This window comes from Dipodomys spectabilis, unplaced genomic scaffold (genome assembly GCF_019054845.1).
Source record: "Dipodomys spectabilis isolate Male_0828 unplaced genomic scaffold, ASM1905484v1 ptg000163l, whole genome shotgun sequence".
Classification (NCBI taxonomy): domain Eukaryota; kingdom Metazoa; phylum Chordata; class Mammalia; order Rodentia; family Heteromyidae; genus Dipodomys; species Dipodomys spectabilis.
Window position 1 is genome coordinate 7,987,032 of NW_024870840.1, and position 14,445 is coordinate 8,001,476.

General features: G+C 37.2%; 1 protein-coding gene across 3 annotated transcripts in view; it reads left to right on the forward strand.

The window, feature by feature from the left end:
- Positions 1–11,013, forward strand: part of Vezt (vezatin, adherens junctions transmembrane protein) — a 53,504-nt gene extending 42,491 nt beyond the window's left edge. For all 3 annotated transcript variants that reach the window (XM_042693182.1, XM_042693183.1, XM_042693184.1), the window contains 4 exons: positions 1,439–1,632; positions 5,174–5,274; positions 6,730–6,937; positions 10,013–11,013. In XM_042693182.1, coding sequence (XP_042549116.1) covers positions 1,439–1,632; positions 5,174–5,274; positions 6,730–6,937; positions 10,013–10,524 — 1,015 coding nt within the window. In that variant the 3' untranslated portion in view covers positions 10,525–11,013. The remainder of the gene's footprint in view (positions 1–1,438; positions 1,633–5,173; positions 5,275–6,729; positions 6,938–10,012) is intronic.
- The last annotated feature ends 3,432 nt before the right edge of the window (positions 11,014–14,445 follow it).

A 14,445-nucleotide genomic window follows, 5' to 3' on the forward strand; every position in this document is an offset into this window, starting at 1 on the left:
CTTACCTCTTGCCTGTACTTGGGTATGAGACACTAGCCATCCCCACTCAAGAGAGTACACTACCATATTAAGAGACATGCAAGGACTGGGAAGGTGGCTCAGTGGTAGAGTGCTTGCCTCACATGAATGAGGCCCTGGGTTCGATCCCTCAGTACCACATAAGCAGAAAAAGCTGGATGTAGCGCTGTGGCTCAAGTGGTAGAGGTCCCCACAATGGACAAAAAAGGAAAAAGAGAGACATATGTGAGGATTGTGGTTAGAAGCCAGTTGGCAGACAAAGTCAAAACACTCTTATCTTCTATTATTAACAAGCAAAAAGTCAGAAGTAAAAGTGTGATGTAAGTGGTAGGGCTTTAAGAGAAAAAAAAATTAAGCAATTCTCAAGCCCCAGTCCCCCCTACACACATACACACAAGGCATATATTTATGTATTCACTTTTATACTTAACTGATAATCTTAACTGGTTTCCAAATATAGGTGCTTCAAATGAAGCAGCTTACAGAAAGTTGCTGTTTTCTGTCCTGCCAAATTATACAAATGACTTTTTGCCATGTTTCATCTAACATGGTATTCCTCACTTTTTATATAAGCATATTTTTCCATATATATATATATATATATATATATATATATATGGTGCTGATCCTAGGGCTTACACTCAGGGCCTAGCGGCTGTTCCAGAGCTTTTGTGCTCAAGGCTAGCATTCTACCACTTGAACAACAGCACCACTTTGGGCTTTTTCTGAGTAGTTTATTGGAGAAAAGAGTCTCACAGACTTTCCAACCCAGGCATGCTTTGAACTGTGATCCTCAGATCTTAGCCTCTTGAGTAGCCAGCATTATAGGTATGAGCCACTGGTGCCCTGATCCTTTTTAAGATATTTTTAATAAAATAATAAAATATATTGTTGGCATGCGGTTTGAACTCAGGGTTTGGGCGCTATCCCTAAGCTCTTTCTGCTCAAGGTTAGTGCTCTACCTCTTTGGACCACTTCTGGTTTTCTGGTTAATTGGAAATAAAGAGTCTCACAGACTTTCCTGCCTGGGCTGGCTTCAAACCATGATCTTCGGAGCTCAGCCTTCTGATTCAGTTACTTTTTATTATACCCTGGCTGGCCTAGGACCTCCTTTTTACACTTTCCTCATAACTGTAATGACAAGCACACACAACAGCTCCTGGCTTTTTTGTTGTTGTTGACATGGGGTCTCACAGACTTTGTTGCCCTGGCTGACTTCTAATCTGAGTCCTCCCAATCTGCCTTCTGAGTAGCTAGGATTACAGGCGTGAGCTACCCCATTAAATCATTTTTAAGGGTATAGATCACTAATTATCTCTGGAGCATTTTTAGTTTATAAGCGTATTTTTAAAATACATAGATGATACTTACAATTTTCCATTATATATTTTTAAATATGTTTTTTTTCTCTATTATCCAGGGTAATAATTCTTGAAGATGAACTTGAAAAGCTTGTTTATACTAAAGAAACACAAGAGCCAGTATCAGAGGCCTATCAGGTTCTAGAACAGAAACTAAAGTTGATTGAGCCCCATGTTCAAGCAAGCAACAGTTGCTGGGAAGAGGCCATTTCTCAGGTGGACAAACTGTTACGAAGAAAAACAGACAAAAAAGGTACCTTTGGAGCTATCTTTAGCACATATTCATTAAACAAACTCATTCCAGTCTGGTAGTAGGCTTCACAAAATCAATCTTAGATTACTAAAGTAAACAGATAAAACCTGTTAAATTTATGTTTAAAAGTTGTCATTGAATTCAAATGTTGGCTTATATTTTCATATAAAACAATTACAGTTTGAGCATTCAGTAAATCTTTCTAAAAAGAAACTGAAATGATTCAGTAGACACTATATTAAAAATGAACTATACAATTCGTAGGCAGGGATAAGAGTTTGGGCTTGGAGAAAACAAAGCATGTGGTGCATTGTCCAAAAAAAAAAAATGTACTCATTACCTGACTTAAGAAATGATAACCCCTCTGTACAACACCTTAATAATAATAAAAAACTGAAATGAAAGGATGACTTTTAATAGTATTTTTTTATCATTAAGAGTTCCAGAAACGTATATTTAGGGTATTAAAAGAACGAATTTAGCCAAGCATAATGATCCAATCGAATACTCTTCTGCAGTAAAAGGAGTGATCCAGTCAGGTTCTGGTGACTCATGCCCATAATCTTAGCTACTCAGGAAGCTGAGGTCTGAGGATTGAGGTTCAAAGGCAGCCAGCACAGAAAAGTTCATGAGACTCCAATTAACCAGCTTTGCCAGATGGGAAACATGGCTGAATTCCTAGAGAGCCAGCCAAGAACAAAAAGCTGAGCAGGAAAAAACACAGCTAAAATTATGAGTAGCAAAGATTATGAGCATGAACCACTGTAACCTGACTGTATCACCCCTTTTATTACAGAATAATAGTCCATAGGATCACTATGCTTGGTTATATTCATTCTTTTATTACCCTAAATGTAAGCCCGTGATCAACACCAAAAGAAGAAGAGGAAGAGGAAGAAGAAGAAGAGGAGGAGGAGGAGGAGGCAACAGGATTTTTTTTTTTTTTTGTCAGTCATGGGGCTTGAACTCTGGGAACTGGGTGCTGTAACTCAGCTCTTCAGCTCAAGGCTAGCACTCTACCACTGAGCCACAGCGCCACTTCCAGTTTTCTGAGTGGTTTATTGGAAATAAGATTCTCACTGACTTTCCTGCCCTGGCTGGCTTTGAACTGCTATCTTCAGATCTCAGCCTCCTGAGTAGCTAGGATTACTGGTGTGAGCCACAGGCACCAGCCCAGGATGAATTTTTATCTCAATCTCTGATGCATTATGCTAGATGAAAGAAGCCAGACCCAAACTACTTCATACTTCTTACTTCATGTACATGGCATTTTTAAAATGTCAAAGAAACACTAAACAGACTAGTTATTACTAGGAGTTGGAAATAGGGAGGTATGAATTACAAAGAGGCAGCAGAAGTTAATATTGTCTAAACTTATAGTATACTCAAAGTTAACTTTTTAAGCAAATAAAACCCGCTCATGTTCTGGGGATTGAGCTCAGAGCCTTATACTCACTATGCAGGTACTCTGCTACTTGAGCCCTGTTGCCAGTCTGTTTTGTTTTATGTATTTTTCAAATGGGGTCTCAAATTTATGCCTGAGCAGAACTGAACTGCCACTTTTTGTTTTTGTTTTTGTTTTTGCTGGTCCTGGGACTTGAACTCTGGTCCTGGGCACTGTTCCTCAGCTTTTGCTCAAGGTTAGTGCTCTACCACTTGAGCCACAGTGGCACTTCTGTCTTTTTTCTGAGTCGTTTGTTGGAGATGAGAGTATCATGGATTTTCCTGCCTGGCCTGGCTTTGAACCTCAATCCTCAAATCTCAGCCTTCTGAGTAGCTAGGATTACAGACGTGAGCCACTAGGCTCCACTTCTGAGTAGCTGACAGGTGTATATTCAACTTATTGTTGGAAATGGGATCTCACTAACTGCCTGGGCTGACCTATTCCCCCCCCCCCCCCCAGCTCACTTGGGTTTGTTTTAGCTTGAATTTTATTACTATGTTGGTTGCCAATTGGTAATGTTCTAATTCCATTTTTCCTTTTATACCTTGGCAGTCTACTGTAAGGTAAAATGTATACTTACTTAGATCCCTCTTTTCATATTTAGACCAGTAAAAACATGGATTCTGATTTATTTGGTGAATGCTAAGTCATTACTATAATGTTCTTTGTTTCTCAAACTGAGGTGTCAGCTGATTTGTACCAACATTATTATTTGAGCACTTCCTTGCTTTCTTAGCTTCAGTCTGATATCAGCCTTGTCTATATGAAACCTTCAACCCTTTTATTGGAGAGTGGCATTTAGAAACCAAGATCTTTAGTGTTACATATGTTTACTGCTGTGGGATAAAATATATAATTGCTGTGTGTGTGTGTGTGTGTGTGTGTGTGTGTGTGTGTGTGTGTGTGTGTGTGTGTGTGTGTGTGTGTGTGTGTGTGTGTGTGTGTGTGTGTGTGTATGCTGGTTCTGGGACTTGAACTCAGGGCCTGGGCACTGTACTCAAGGCTAGCACTCTACCACTCACCACAACTCCACTTCCAGCTTTTTGGTGGTTAGTTGGAGATAAGAGTCTCACAGAGTTTTTTGCTGGCTTTGAACCACGACCATCAGATCTCAGCACTTTGACTAGCTAGGATTACAGGTTTGAGCCACTAGTGTCTAGCTTATAATTGCTTTTACACTATCTCATTGTAAGGATGGAGCTACAAAGTTTGTGTGTACATATAGGTACAATCCAGGTCTATTTCCATATGTGTCTGTCTATATATGTAATAACTGTGAATCACACTAATAACTAATCCTACTCTCTACCTTTCATTCAGCACTCTACTTAAAAAGGACAAGGGATGGAAGAGACCCTTGATAGGCATGGGCTAGTGTGGCCAAAGCAAGCTGGGGCTAAAAGATGGGAAGAACTCTCAGCAGTGTGGCTTATGAAGTTGTGGTTAGTCACATATAAAGGGAATGACTTAAGTAAATATTCTAAAGATGAGAGCCAAACTACTCACCGAGAAGGGAGGTACAAATACAGAAAGAGTTGGATTCTCCAGCCCCATTTCTCCAGTTAAAATATCATCAGTATAAGACTGATTTGGGGGAGTGGGAATGTGGCTTATTGGTAGAGTGCTTGCCTAGTATGCATGAAAGCCCTGGGTTTGATTCCTCAGCACCACAAAGACAGAAAAATCTGGAAGTGGCACTGTGGCTCAAGTGGTAGAGTGCTAGCCTTGAGCACAGAGAGGCTCAAGAATAGTGCCCTGGCCCTGAGTTCAAGCTCCAGAACTGGTACCAAAAAAAAGACTGATTTTTATTTTTTTGTGTGAGGAAGAATAGTGCTAGGTATTAAAACTATTTCTATGATGTGAACAAAATATTTTGCTTAAGGCAAAGAAGGCAGAAAACCAGGTCCTCTAAGAGTTTTAACGTAAATTAAAATCTACTCATATTACTGTTAACTTTGTTGTCTTTTCCACTCATAAATTAAAACGTTTTAGTAGGAACAAGTTGGACTATGAAGCTAACAATGGATTAGAAGCAGGAGTGTTTTTGTTGCATGTTTAACATTTCTCACCCTTTTTCAATGCCCTTCTCCCTTGCAGGCAAACCTGAAGTGGCATGTGAGAACTCACACTGCATCACCACTCCTGTGATCCCGCCTGCTCTACACATTGCAGACAAAGACCCCATCCCTGAGGAACAGGTAAGGGTGGCAAGTACCTTCTGGTACATACAGAGTTTTTACATACAGAGTTTTTCCACCTTTGTTTTAAATTATATAAATCATTATCAAATGGACAATTGTCAGGTAACTTGCTGAATTTGTTTCTAATGAGCTGCAAAATTTGAATGCAATACTGAAAATTCCTATCAGAGCATTAATTCTCAGTGTCTTGCATCTGAATTATCCAGCCCACCAGCAGAATTTATATCTGATTTTTTTCAATTTTATATAGGCTTTTAAAAGTGATGAGATATAATAAAAGCTAAGTGGAATGCTGGATGTGTTTTTATCTTGGTTCTAGGTAATACTTACCAGTATGTATACATACATAAAAATCCTGTATACTTAATATTTGAGCACTTGACTGCATGTATTATATACTTTAATAATGCTTAATTAATTACCTAATTCGTTCATTTTACTTTGTAGCCCAGGCTGGCCTCAGAGTCTCAATCTTCCTGCATTAGCTATCAAATGCCAGGATTATAGTTGAATAATACCATGCCTGGCTCTATATTTTAAAGAATAAAATTTTAATGAATGCATTTATTATTGACAGATTTATTTTCCTCATTCCTGAAATTTTTCTTCTCCTTAGTTTATATTATCTACTTGGTACTCTTCTTTGCAAATGGGAACTTAACCCTAGTGTAGTACATCATTTGTTTAAAGTCATTAAATGACTTACAGATCATTTTGAAGAGTCAGGTAAGCAGGCTTGAACCAGTCTCCAGCAAACAAACGCTACCACTCCAAAGAACTGTTCCAGTAGAGACTTGTTGAGTTGCTAGGACAGTAGTAAAAAGTAGCTTCAGAACCAATTCCTCTGGAAACTTGATCTGCCATTGTCCTTCCTCAAGGTGCCTGTCACTATTATCACGAGGGTCTGAGTCAGATCAGGTGCAGGCATTTCAGATTAGAGGATCCCTTTGCATTTGCCTGAGCCTTACCTGCAAGGACAGCTGGGTAAGAAATACCCTGCCTTTTCTTGGAGACATGGAGGACCATAAGATGACATGCTCTCTAATCCTAGGAACTTCCTGGGAAATCAAAAAGAACCAGAGTTTACTGTAAGAAGAATATGCCTAACCACATCCCCAGATTTGAAGCCCTTCCAGTTTTGGTTGGAATTGGCATAGCAAATACCTTAATGTTGACTATATTTATAGTATGTTATCAAAGTAGAAAAACAGCCATAGAAATTGTTCACGACACTGTTAATGTTAACTGAACCTTCTTGAAGGTTTTATCATAGGTATGTTTGTGATTACCCCCCCCACCCACACACAACATACATACTCTATCTGTACTATGATAACCTGTGCCAAGAGTAACTCATCATGTTTTTATCTTAGAGATGAGTAGCTACAATGAAGTGGATGCTAGTAGAAAAACTGTTTAAATTGAAGTGCTTTTTCTGCTATTCATTTTCAGGAACTAGAAGCTTATGTAGATGATATAGATATAGACAGTGACTTCAGAAAGGATGATTTTTATTACTTGTCTCAAGAAGACAAAGAGAGACAAAAGCGTGAGCAGGAAGAATCCAAGAGGGTGCTTCAGGAATTAAAGTCTGTGCTGGGATTTAAGGCTTCAGAGGCAGAAAGGCAGAAATGGAAGCAGCTCCTGTTTAGTGATCACGGTAAGTTCCAACTTCAGAGCCAATGCATATTTCAATGAAGGAGATTCTTTGTTTTCTGAGCCATGAATCTTATTTCAACTGTACACTTCTAGGTCCATCAGAAAGCATAGTACTTTATCATCTAAAAGCAAATATGAAGAATATATAGATATGAAATCATGCTCTTTTGCCAGTTATTTTATTTTTTATTAAATTTGTTTCAGAGTTGAATTTAAGTTGAATAATTTGAGCTAGGTATTGGTGGATCAAGCCTGTCATCCCAGTACTGTGAAGGTTAATGAATAAGAATCATTAATTCAAGGCCACCCTGAGCTATGTAACAACAAAGAATAATAATAAAACAATGATTTTGAGATTATAAACTCTGTTCACTATATTAAAAGAACCTCATGAAGGACAAAATTAATAAATAATTATGTGCTTACTTTTGAAAAGAATTAAGACCTAGGCCAGTTAGCCATGCCTTAGGTTTGCTTAAGTGATTTGACTGCATTATAGATGGGATGAAGAATACATCATCTCCATCCTCAAATTTGGACATGCTTGAGTGGCTGATAATACCAAAAATTAGCCTTAAACTGTTACTCACACCTCCTTTCTTTAGTCACACTTCATGTTAAACAGGAAAGGATGAGGAGAAGCTTGATACTTGGCAAGACTGACCTAGCTCATTCCTTGTTGAATTAATTCCTATGATTATGTGAGTCCCTTCCATTTTAGAGGATCTTTATGGACCTTCAAAATCAGTTGCCTGTCTTTATATCTCACACTAGTAGATAACCATTCTGAACGCTCCTCAGTGTTCTTCTATAAGCCTTTCTTGTCTCTCCTGTCCTCTCTACATTTCTTGCCTTTATCTTTCCTTTTTCTTCTCATTGACCCATTTTATAACTTAAGTCTGCAACTAAAATAGTCTCTCAGCTGACTTCCATTTCAGTACCCTTTTTTCTAAGCTATCCTACAAACTTTCCAGACTTTTCTCAGACAGCATACTGATAACGACTCTGTCCTAAAACTTATAATGGTCTCTTATTGTATTAGCTTCTCCATCACAGAAGCCCAACATTTCATTAACTACCTACTGTTTCTAATGAAAATATTGTCTTCAACCTTAAAATGTTCTGGTTAGAATGCATTTCCACAAATCTTCTATTTTTATTCATGAAGATAACTCACACTGATCCATTTAACATTCATTCTTCTCTACCAAGCTGCTTGCTCTACCAGTATGTTTTCTGTAAATTCTCTGCTTCAGTCCCAACATCTCTCCTACCTCTGTAGAACCTCACAATAGAGGCTGCATTGAGTTATAAGGGATATTTGAACCAGCAAGAAGAGAAGGAAAATGATTACTTCCCAGAAGCAGCAATAAAATAATAGTTCCTTCAATATACTTGTTGATATATTGGTCCTACACAAATTAGAGATGAATGACATTATGTATTAGGCACTACTTTTTTTGTGTGTTCAGGTTGTTTTGGTTTTTGGATTTGGGGGTGGCATTGTCTCTGTAAATTCTTAAGTAAGGGCTTCATTATTCTCAGAGCTTTCATTCAGCAAGTTATTTGACACACAGTTACTGAGTGCTCATTAGATGCTAGGCTCTGTTTACTTGTATCCTTAGCACAAAAATGTATACCCTCCTAGAGTCTTACATTCTAACACACTTGTCATCTGAGCCTCTCCTTATGCAGATTCTGTCTCCCCACTCAGTTAGCAATAATCACGATTCTCAACCAATGCTAATGCATTATATTTGTTAAGGACTAGAAGAATTATGGACTAAACATGTACATAAATACTGAAAATAGCATTTGATGTAAGCTTGTATTTTTTATTGTTAAGTATTTTCTTCATGTAGCTTTAAAATTACCTATTGATACAATGTGCACATGGGAGAAATGTGTTTCATCCTCAGGTATGTGCTTTTGATACTGTTTGCACTTTAAAAAGCAATAATGCTGTGTCATTTGTAAAAGTAAAAATTTGCTGATACCATAAAATGCTTTTCCCATGAAAATTTCCAGTACATCTTCCAGAGTTGTTTTCATCTCTGCCTACAGGGGTAAAGTCCGAATGGAATTAGAGAGGGAAACTCTACACTGGAACCTGCTGTGGCCATTTTTTTTTCTGTGGTTGCTGCTTCTCTAGTGGAGTTAGTTCTTGGAAGTGGACACGTTTTACAAATATTTTTTTAAGCACACGCGAGATCTTCAAGAAGCACTTTTTCCCTCCGTCATGCTTCATAATAGATTGTTTTGTACTAACCCCTCATGCTGGGAGGAGAGACTAACATCAAGAGGGGCTAAATAAAACTTCATTTTCCTTGCAAGGACAACCTTCTGCCGTATGGATATATATTCTATTTATGGATTGTACTTTGTTCAGAGTTGATCTTGAATGAGATTTTATTTCACTTGTGTTTTTCTGTAGCATTGCAAAATGTATAGAAATATGGCTTCCATTAGGGTCTTCTAGGTGGTTGGCAAGTCAGATTAATTATATGTTGAACTTGTTTCCGTATTGCTTTAACTTGTAAAAACGTGTGTGTGTGTGTGTGTGTGTGTGTGTGTGTGTGTGTGTGTGTACTTAATAATATATGATCCCTGGGTCACTTGAGGCCTTTTTGCAGTAAAAACTACATTGCTCATTCTTTAACATCAATGTCTCTCAGAATGTGCATCAGAATCAAGAGGAAGATTTAGCAAAAATAGCTTGCCCCCAGTCCCAGAGTTTCCAGTACAGTAATCTGGGATCAGGCACTAGAATTTGTATTTCTGACTACTTCCTGGGCGATGACCAATCCTGTTGGTTCAGAGACTATACTTTGAAGACCATTGCTTTCATTTAAAAAATCTCTAGCAAACCTCCATCTTATCTAACTTAGGCATTTTATCTCTGATTGTTTCCCAAATTTATAAATTTATATTCATTTTACTAGGAAGTTTTATTAAGCTTTTATTTATTGTTCTCTTTAAGAAAAAAATCTGTTGGGAGTTTAAAAATCATTGCTGAGTCCTTAGTTATTATTTTTCTTTTTTCTTTTCTTTCCTTTTCTTTCCTTTTTCTTTGAAGCTGTGTTGAAAACCCTGTCTCCTGTAGACCCAGTGGAACCCATAAGTAATTCAGAAACATCTATGACTTCAGATATTGGAGAAGTCGATAAAAACGATACTGATGAAGATAGTAGTAAACCTTCCACAGCCGACAATGAGATAAGTAGGACTGAGTATGTATTTGAGGACCCTGTAGAATGTCAAAACAAAGACGCCGCAGCAAATGAGGTCGTCCTTGAAGGAGTTGCAGAAAGAATGTACTACCAGTGTAAGAGTGAGCATGAACTACAGCAGGCCAGTAGTGGCGGCCTGGCCACTGCCCCTTCACATCCCAGAGACTCACCAGAGCCCTCCATTAAGCAGAGGTTGGCACGGCTACAGCTGTCACCAGAATTTACCTTTACTGCTGGCCTCGCTGCAGAAGTGGCCGCTAGATCTCTGTCCTTCACCACCATGCAAGAACAGACTTTTGGAGATGAGGAGGAAGAACCAGTAATTGAAGAAAGTGAAAATGAAGTAGAAGAAAAGTGAGAATCAAGATGAAGTCATTTTAGATTGTTCCTATTACAAAGTGTTTTAGCCTCAAGACTGGAAAGGGAAAATGAGTGTAAGTTTACTATATCTAAAGCTAAGATGTGAATTTACAGAAAGAACCCTGGTTTGAACAACTGATCTAAAATTAGTAGTTACCTGTATATGGATGGTCTTTTAGAAAATAAGAAAGGTAAGGGCTCTTTTTGAATAAACAGCTATTTTAATGTGGCACAACTGATGATCTTGATAATTCTTTAAGTACTTTTAATAAGAAATGAAGTTATCATTTCTTGCCAGGATTTGCTACCATAAGGTAACCGGGATAATTCTCTTGCAAGAACATTAACATTTAGTATGACTCCTTTTTACTGTATCCTTGCAGTTAACAACTGCAGCCATTATGTCAATAATAATTGTTTGTATTTTATTTTTGTTTATACCAGTCTTAAAGATACAGGTTCTGAATAAAATACTTAATTCATACAATTGATGTGTGCTGGGATTTGGAACTTAAAACTAGTTTCAAAAGTATTTGGGTTATATATTTCCTTGATCATATATGTATTCAGTAATTCACTTTTAGGTGTCCTACAATCTTAAAAGAGAACTTTGTACCACCTGAAGAACTACCATTTCAAATTTCTTTTCGTTCCTGTAGCAACTGAAAGCAGTGATGTCCAAGTGAGATCCTCACATTCAAAGACCCCCCCCCCCACCTTAAGAAAGCTCTTTGTATCTGTTTGCTAATGCATCATTGCCACAGGCAGGTGACGGTGCTGCTATTTTCTAGCTGTACTCACCTTCATGAGATTCAGGGAAGCTCCTGTCAGCTGCTTGGAAAGTATTATTATTTCTCTAGAATTTCATTTACAAATTACCTCTTAAAAGAGACTGCTTTGACCAATCTTATTTGTTTTGTGTTGTGGTTACATTTTCATTAATGTACTGGTTTTGAAACCTATAGCTCCTGTACACTAACATGGTTTATAGACATTCCTTGGGAAGAAATGTAGGAATAATTAAATTTATGTTGCTGTTTTAAAAAGGAAATTACATGATTTTAGGTTGTCTTTACACATTCAGATTCCTGCAATTTATCACTGTTAGTGAGTAAATTGACAAACTAAAGGTATGGTGTTTTGTTTCCTCTATTGTTTATCCTGAGGAAAAGCTTCTGCTTGATATGAATAATAGAGCTCATTTGTAGCTTAAGTGATTTTTGTCTTTTGCTAAAATTCTGGGACTTAACATAATTATCATCTTAGGAGCAGTATCTTAGGTTAGACTTAGCAACACAGAAACAGCTCAATTTTAAGGGGGAAAAAAAAGAATCTTCTTGTGTTATAAATGCCATCTGTTTCCCTAGATAACAATATTTGCTTTCTTGTTTAAATTACTTATTTAGTTTGCCAACTCCATCTTTCCTTGAATTTGGAAAATTCAATTATGGAAAATTTGGTAAACTCTCACCATATAACCTCACATAAGAAAAACTGGGGGGAAAATCTTTATAAGGTTTTATCAGTTTTATTCAGTACTCTCTGAGGTAGGAATTTTTAGCCCTGAAAGACTAAATTATTTTGCTCATAAATTCCCAACCTGGCTGGGCGCCAGTGGCTCATGCCTGTAATCCTAGCTGCTCAGGAGGCTGAGATCTGAGGATCACAGTTCAAGCCAGCCCAGGCAGGAAAGTCTGTGAAACTCTTTTCACCAATAAACCACCAGAAAACCAGAAGTGGTGCTGTAGCTCAATTGTTAGAGCGCTAGCCTTGAGCTGAAGAGCTGAGGGACAGCACTCAAGCCCAGAGTTCAAGCCCCGTGACTGACAATAAATAGATAGATAGATAGATAGATAGATAGATAGATAGATAGATAGATAGATAGATAGATAGATAGATAGATAAAAATTCCCAACCTGCCAGTCTGATCTGCTTTATTTGGCTAGCTAGTACTTAGTGTCATGAAAATATTTATTGCTGAAATCGTAATACAATCAGCTTGGAACTGTAAGTGAAGCCTTATGGGAAGAACATTTTGTTGGGAAAACTTCTGCTTTTCAAATTCTTCTTAGGAGTAGCATTCTGACAGCTTTTAATACAAACATTGCCATAATTTGTTTTACCAGGACAAACCTCATACTCCAAGGAAGATTCTTTGTAAAATCATGGCAGTACTTGACCTCTGGCATCTGTTATGTCTTAAGTCCTTTTCCTCTGTTTCTGTCAGAACCCTACCTCACTGGCATGTCTAGGGCTAGACTCTTGCTGGTCTTTGATTGCTTATTTACCAAGTTTGTGTGTTTATATCACTTTATGGGTTAAATCTTCACTAGAGTAATTTGAGCTCACTGTATCCGAATCTATTTCATTAGGAATTGAAACATTAACTCAAGTTTGAATTCTTAAATACTGGATACAAGCAAATCAGGAGACACATAAGGCAGATTACTAAGAATATTATTGAAGAACTGTGTCAGACTTGATTACATAAGGATAGGCTGGAGTTTAAGTCCTAGACTCTTCATTCCAAAGTTAGGAGTACAGCCAAACTGAACAGGTCAAGGGGAGTTTCCCCAGAGAAACTGTTAAATGATATTGGTAATTTCTTCTCAGATGTTTAGAAAGGAAATAAACATTTAAGACTGAAAGGCAAGATTTGGTTAAAATTTGTAAAATAGGTTAAAAAATTTAAATCAGTTTTCTCAACTAGTATCTTTGTATTCTTTGTATCTTCTTAAAAGATACAAAGGTTAATGTTAAAGCAGTAAAAGAATTGATATCTGTTCCACTTCAAAAGTTGTAAGTCCATAGAATGTTAACTAGAAACCTCCTAGGACCCTGGATTTCATTTTTCTCTGGGGACTAGTTTTATCCTGTGTAAAATAAGAAACCTTTTGTCAAATTTTTAGAAATGAGAAGATAAGTTCAGCTCATTTGATTTTATCCTAGTATATTGTTTTGTGTATCCAAATAAAGCAAGGATACATGAACTATGTACCCTAAGGCTGTGGTTTAGCTCAGCTAAGTCAGTGTTTGAAATTGCATAGATAACATGCTATATGAATGACAACCAGGCAGAGTCATTTTACCAATTTTGTTAAAGAGAATATATCTTTGCAGTTCATGTCAGATTAAAAAATGAAGCGACAAATGTTTTAGCAAGATACAGAAAAGTATTGCTTAGGTTCATTCACCCATCCTATCATTATCGATAGATAACTAACTTGAATCAATTAATTTTTTAGGTAATAGAGACAAGTCCATTTAGTCATTGAGTTTAACATTTTAATAACTAAGTGAATATTCTTTTTTTTTAGGTTTTTTTTTTTTTTGCTAAGGTATACAGAACATAGTTAACCTTTTAAGAATATCACCTCCTCTCGCTGGGTGATCTAGTCCCCTCGGGGATGCTCAGATGCATAGTGTCTGTGCCCCTCTGCTCTATGACTTCACATTGCTTTGCTTTCTGAATTTTGTCTGTTTTTTCACAGTTTCTCTATTTTTCCCTGTAATCAGCTGTCATTTTTGCTGCTGTCTTGTGTGCCTGCCTCCTGCAGTAGGTCCTTAATGTGCTGCTTCTAATCTGCTATGGACTGAGAAACCAGATTGCAAGCTTGCTAGAATTGTCTAAACCAAGAGTAAGTAGTCTGAAACAAAGCTGAGGGCTTTTTCTGTCAGTAAAGCATGTGGATTTTGTGATATCTGTTGGACAGTTTAATGTTCTTTGGTTTGCTTAGTTCTGTAATAAAATTTGCTAAACAAGGCAAATATTACTAAGAACTGACTAACTTGGCCATTTGAAAAATTACTCTTTTTAGAAATCCGTTTTCTGTTGAACTTAAACTTCCAACATTAAAATATTTTGTACTTACTTCTAAAGGAAGTCTAAAACTTACAGATTTGCTATTTTCTTAATATA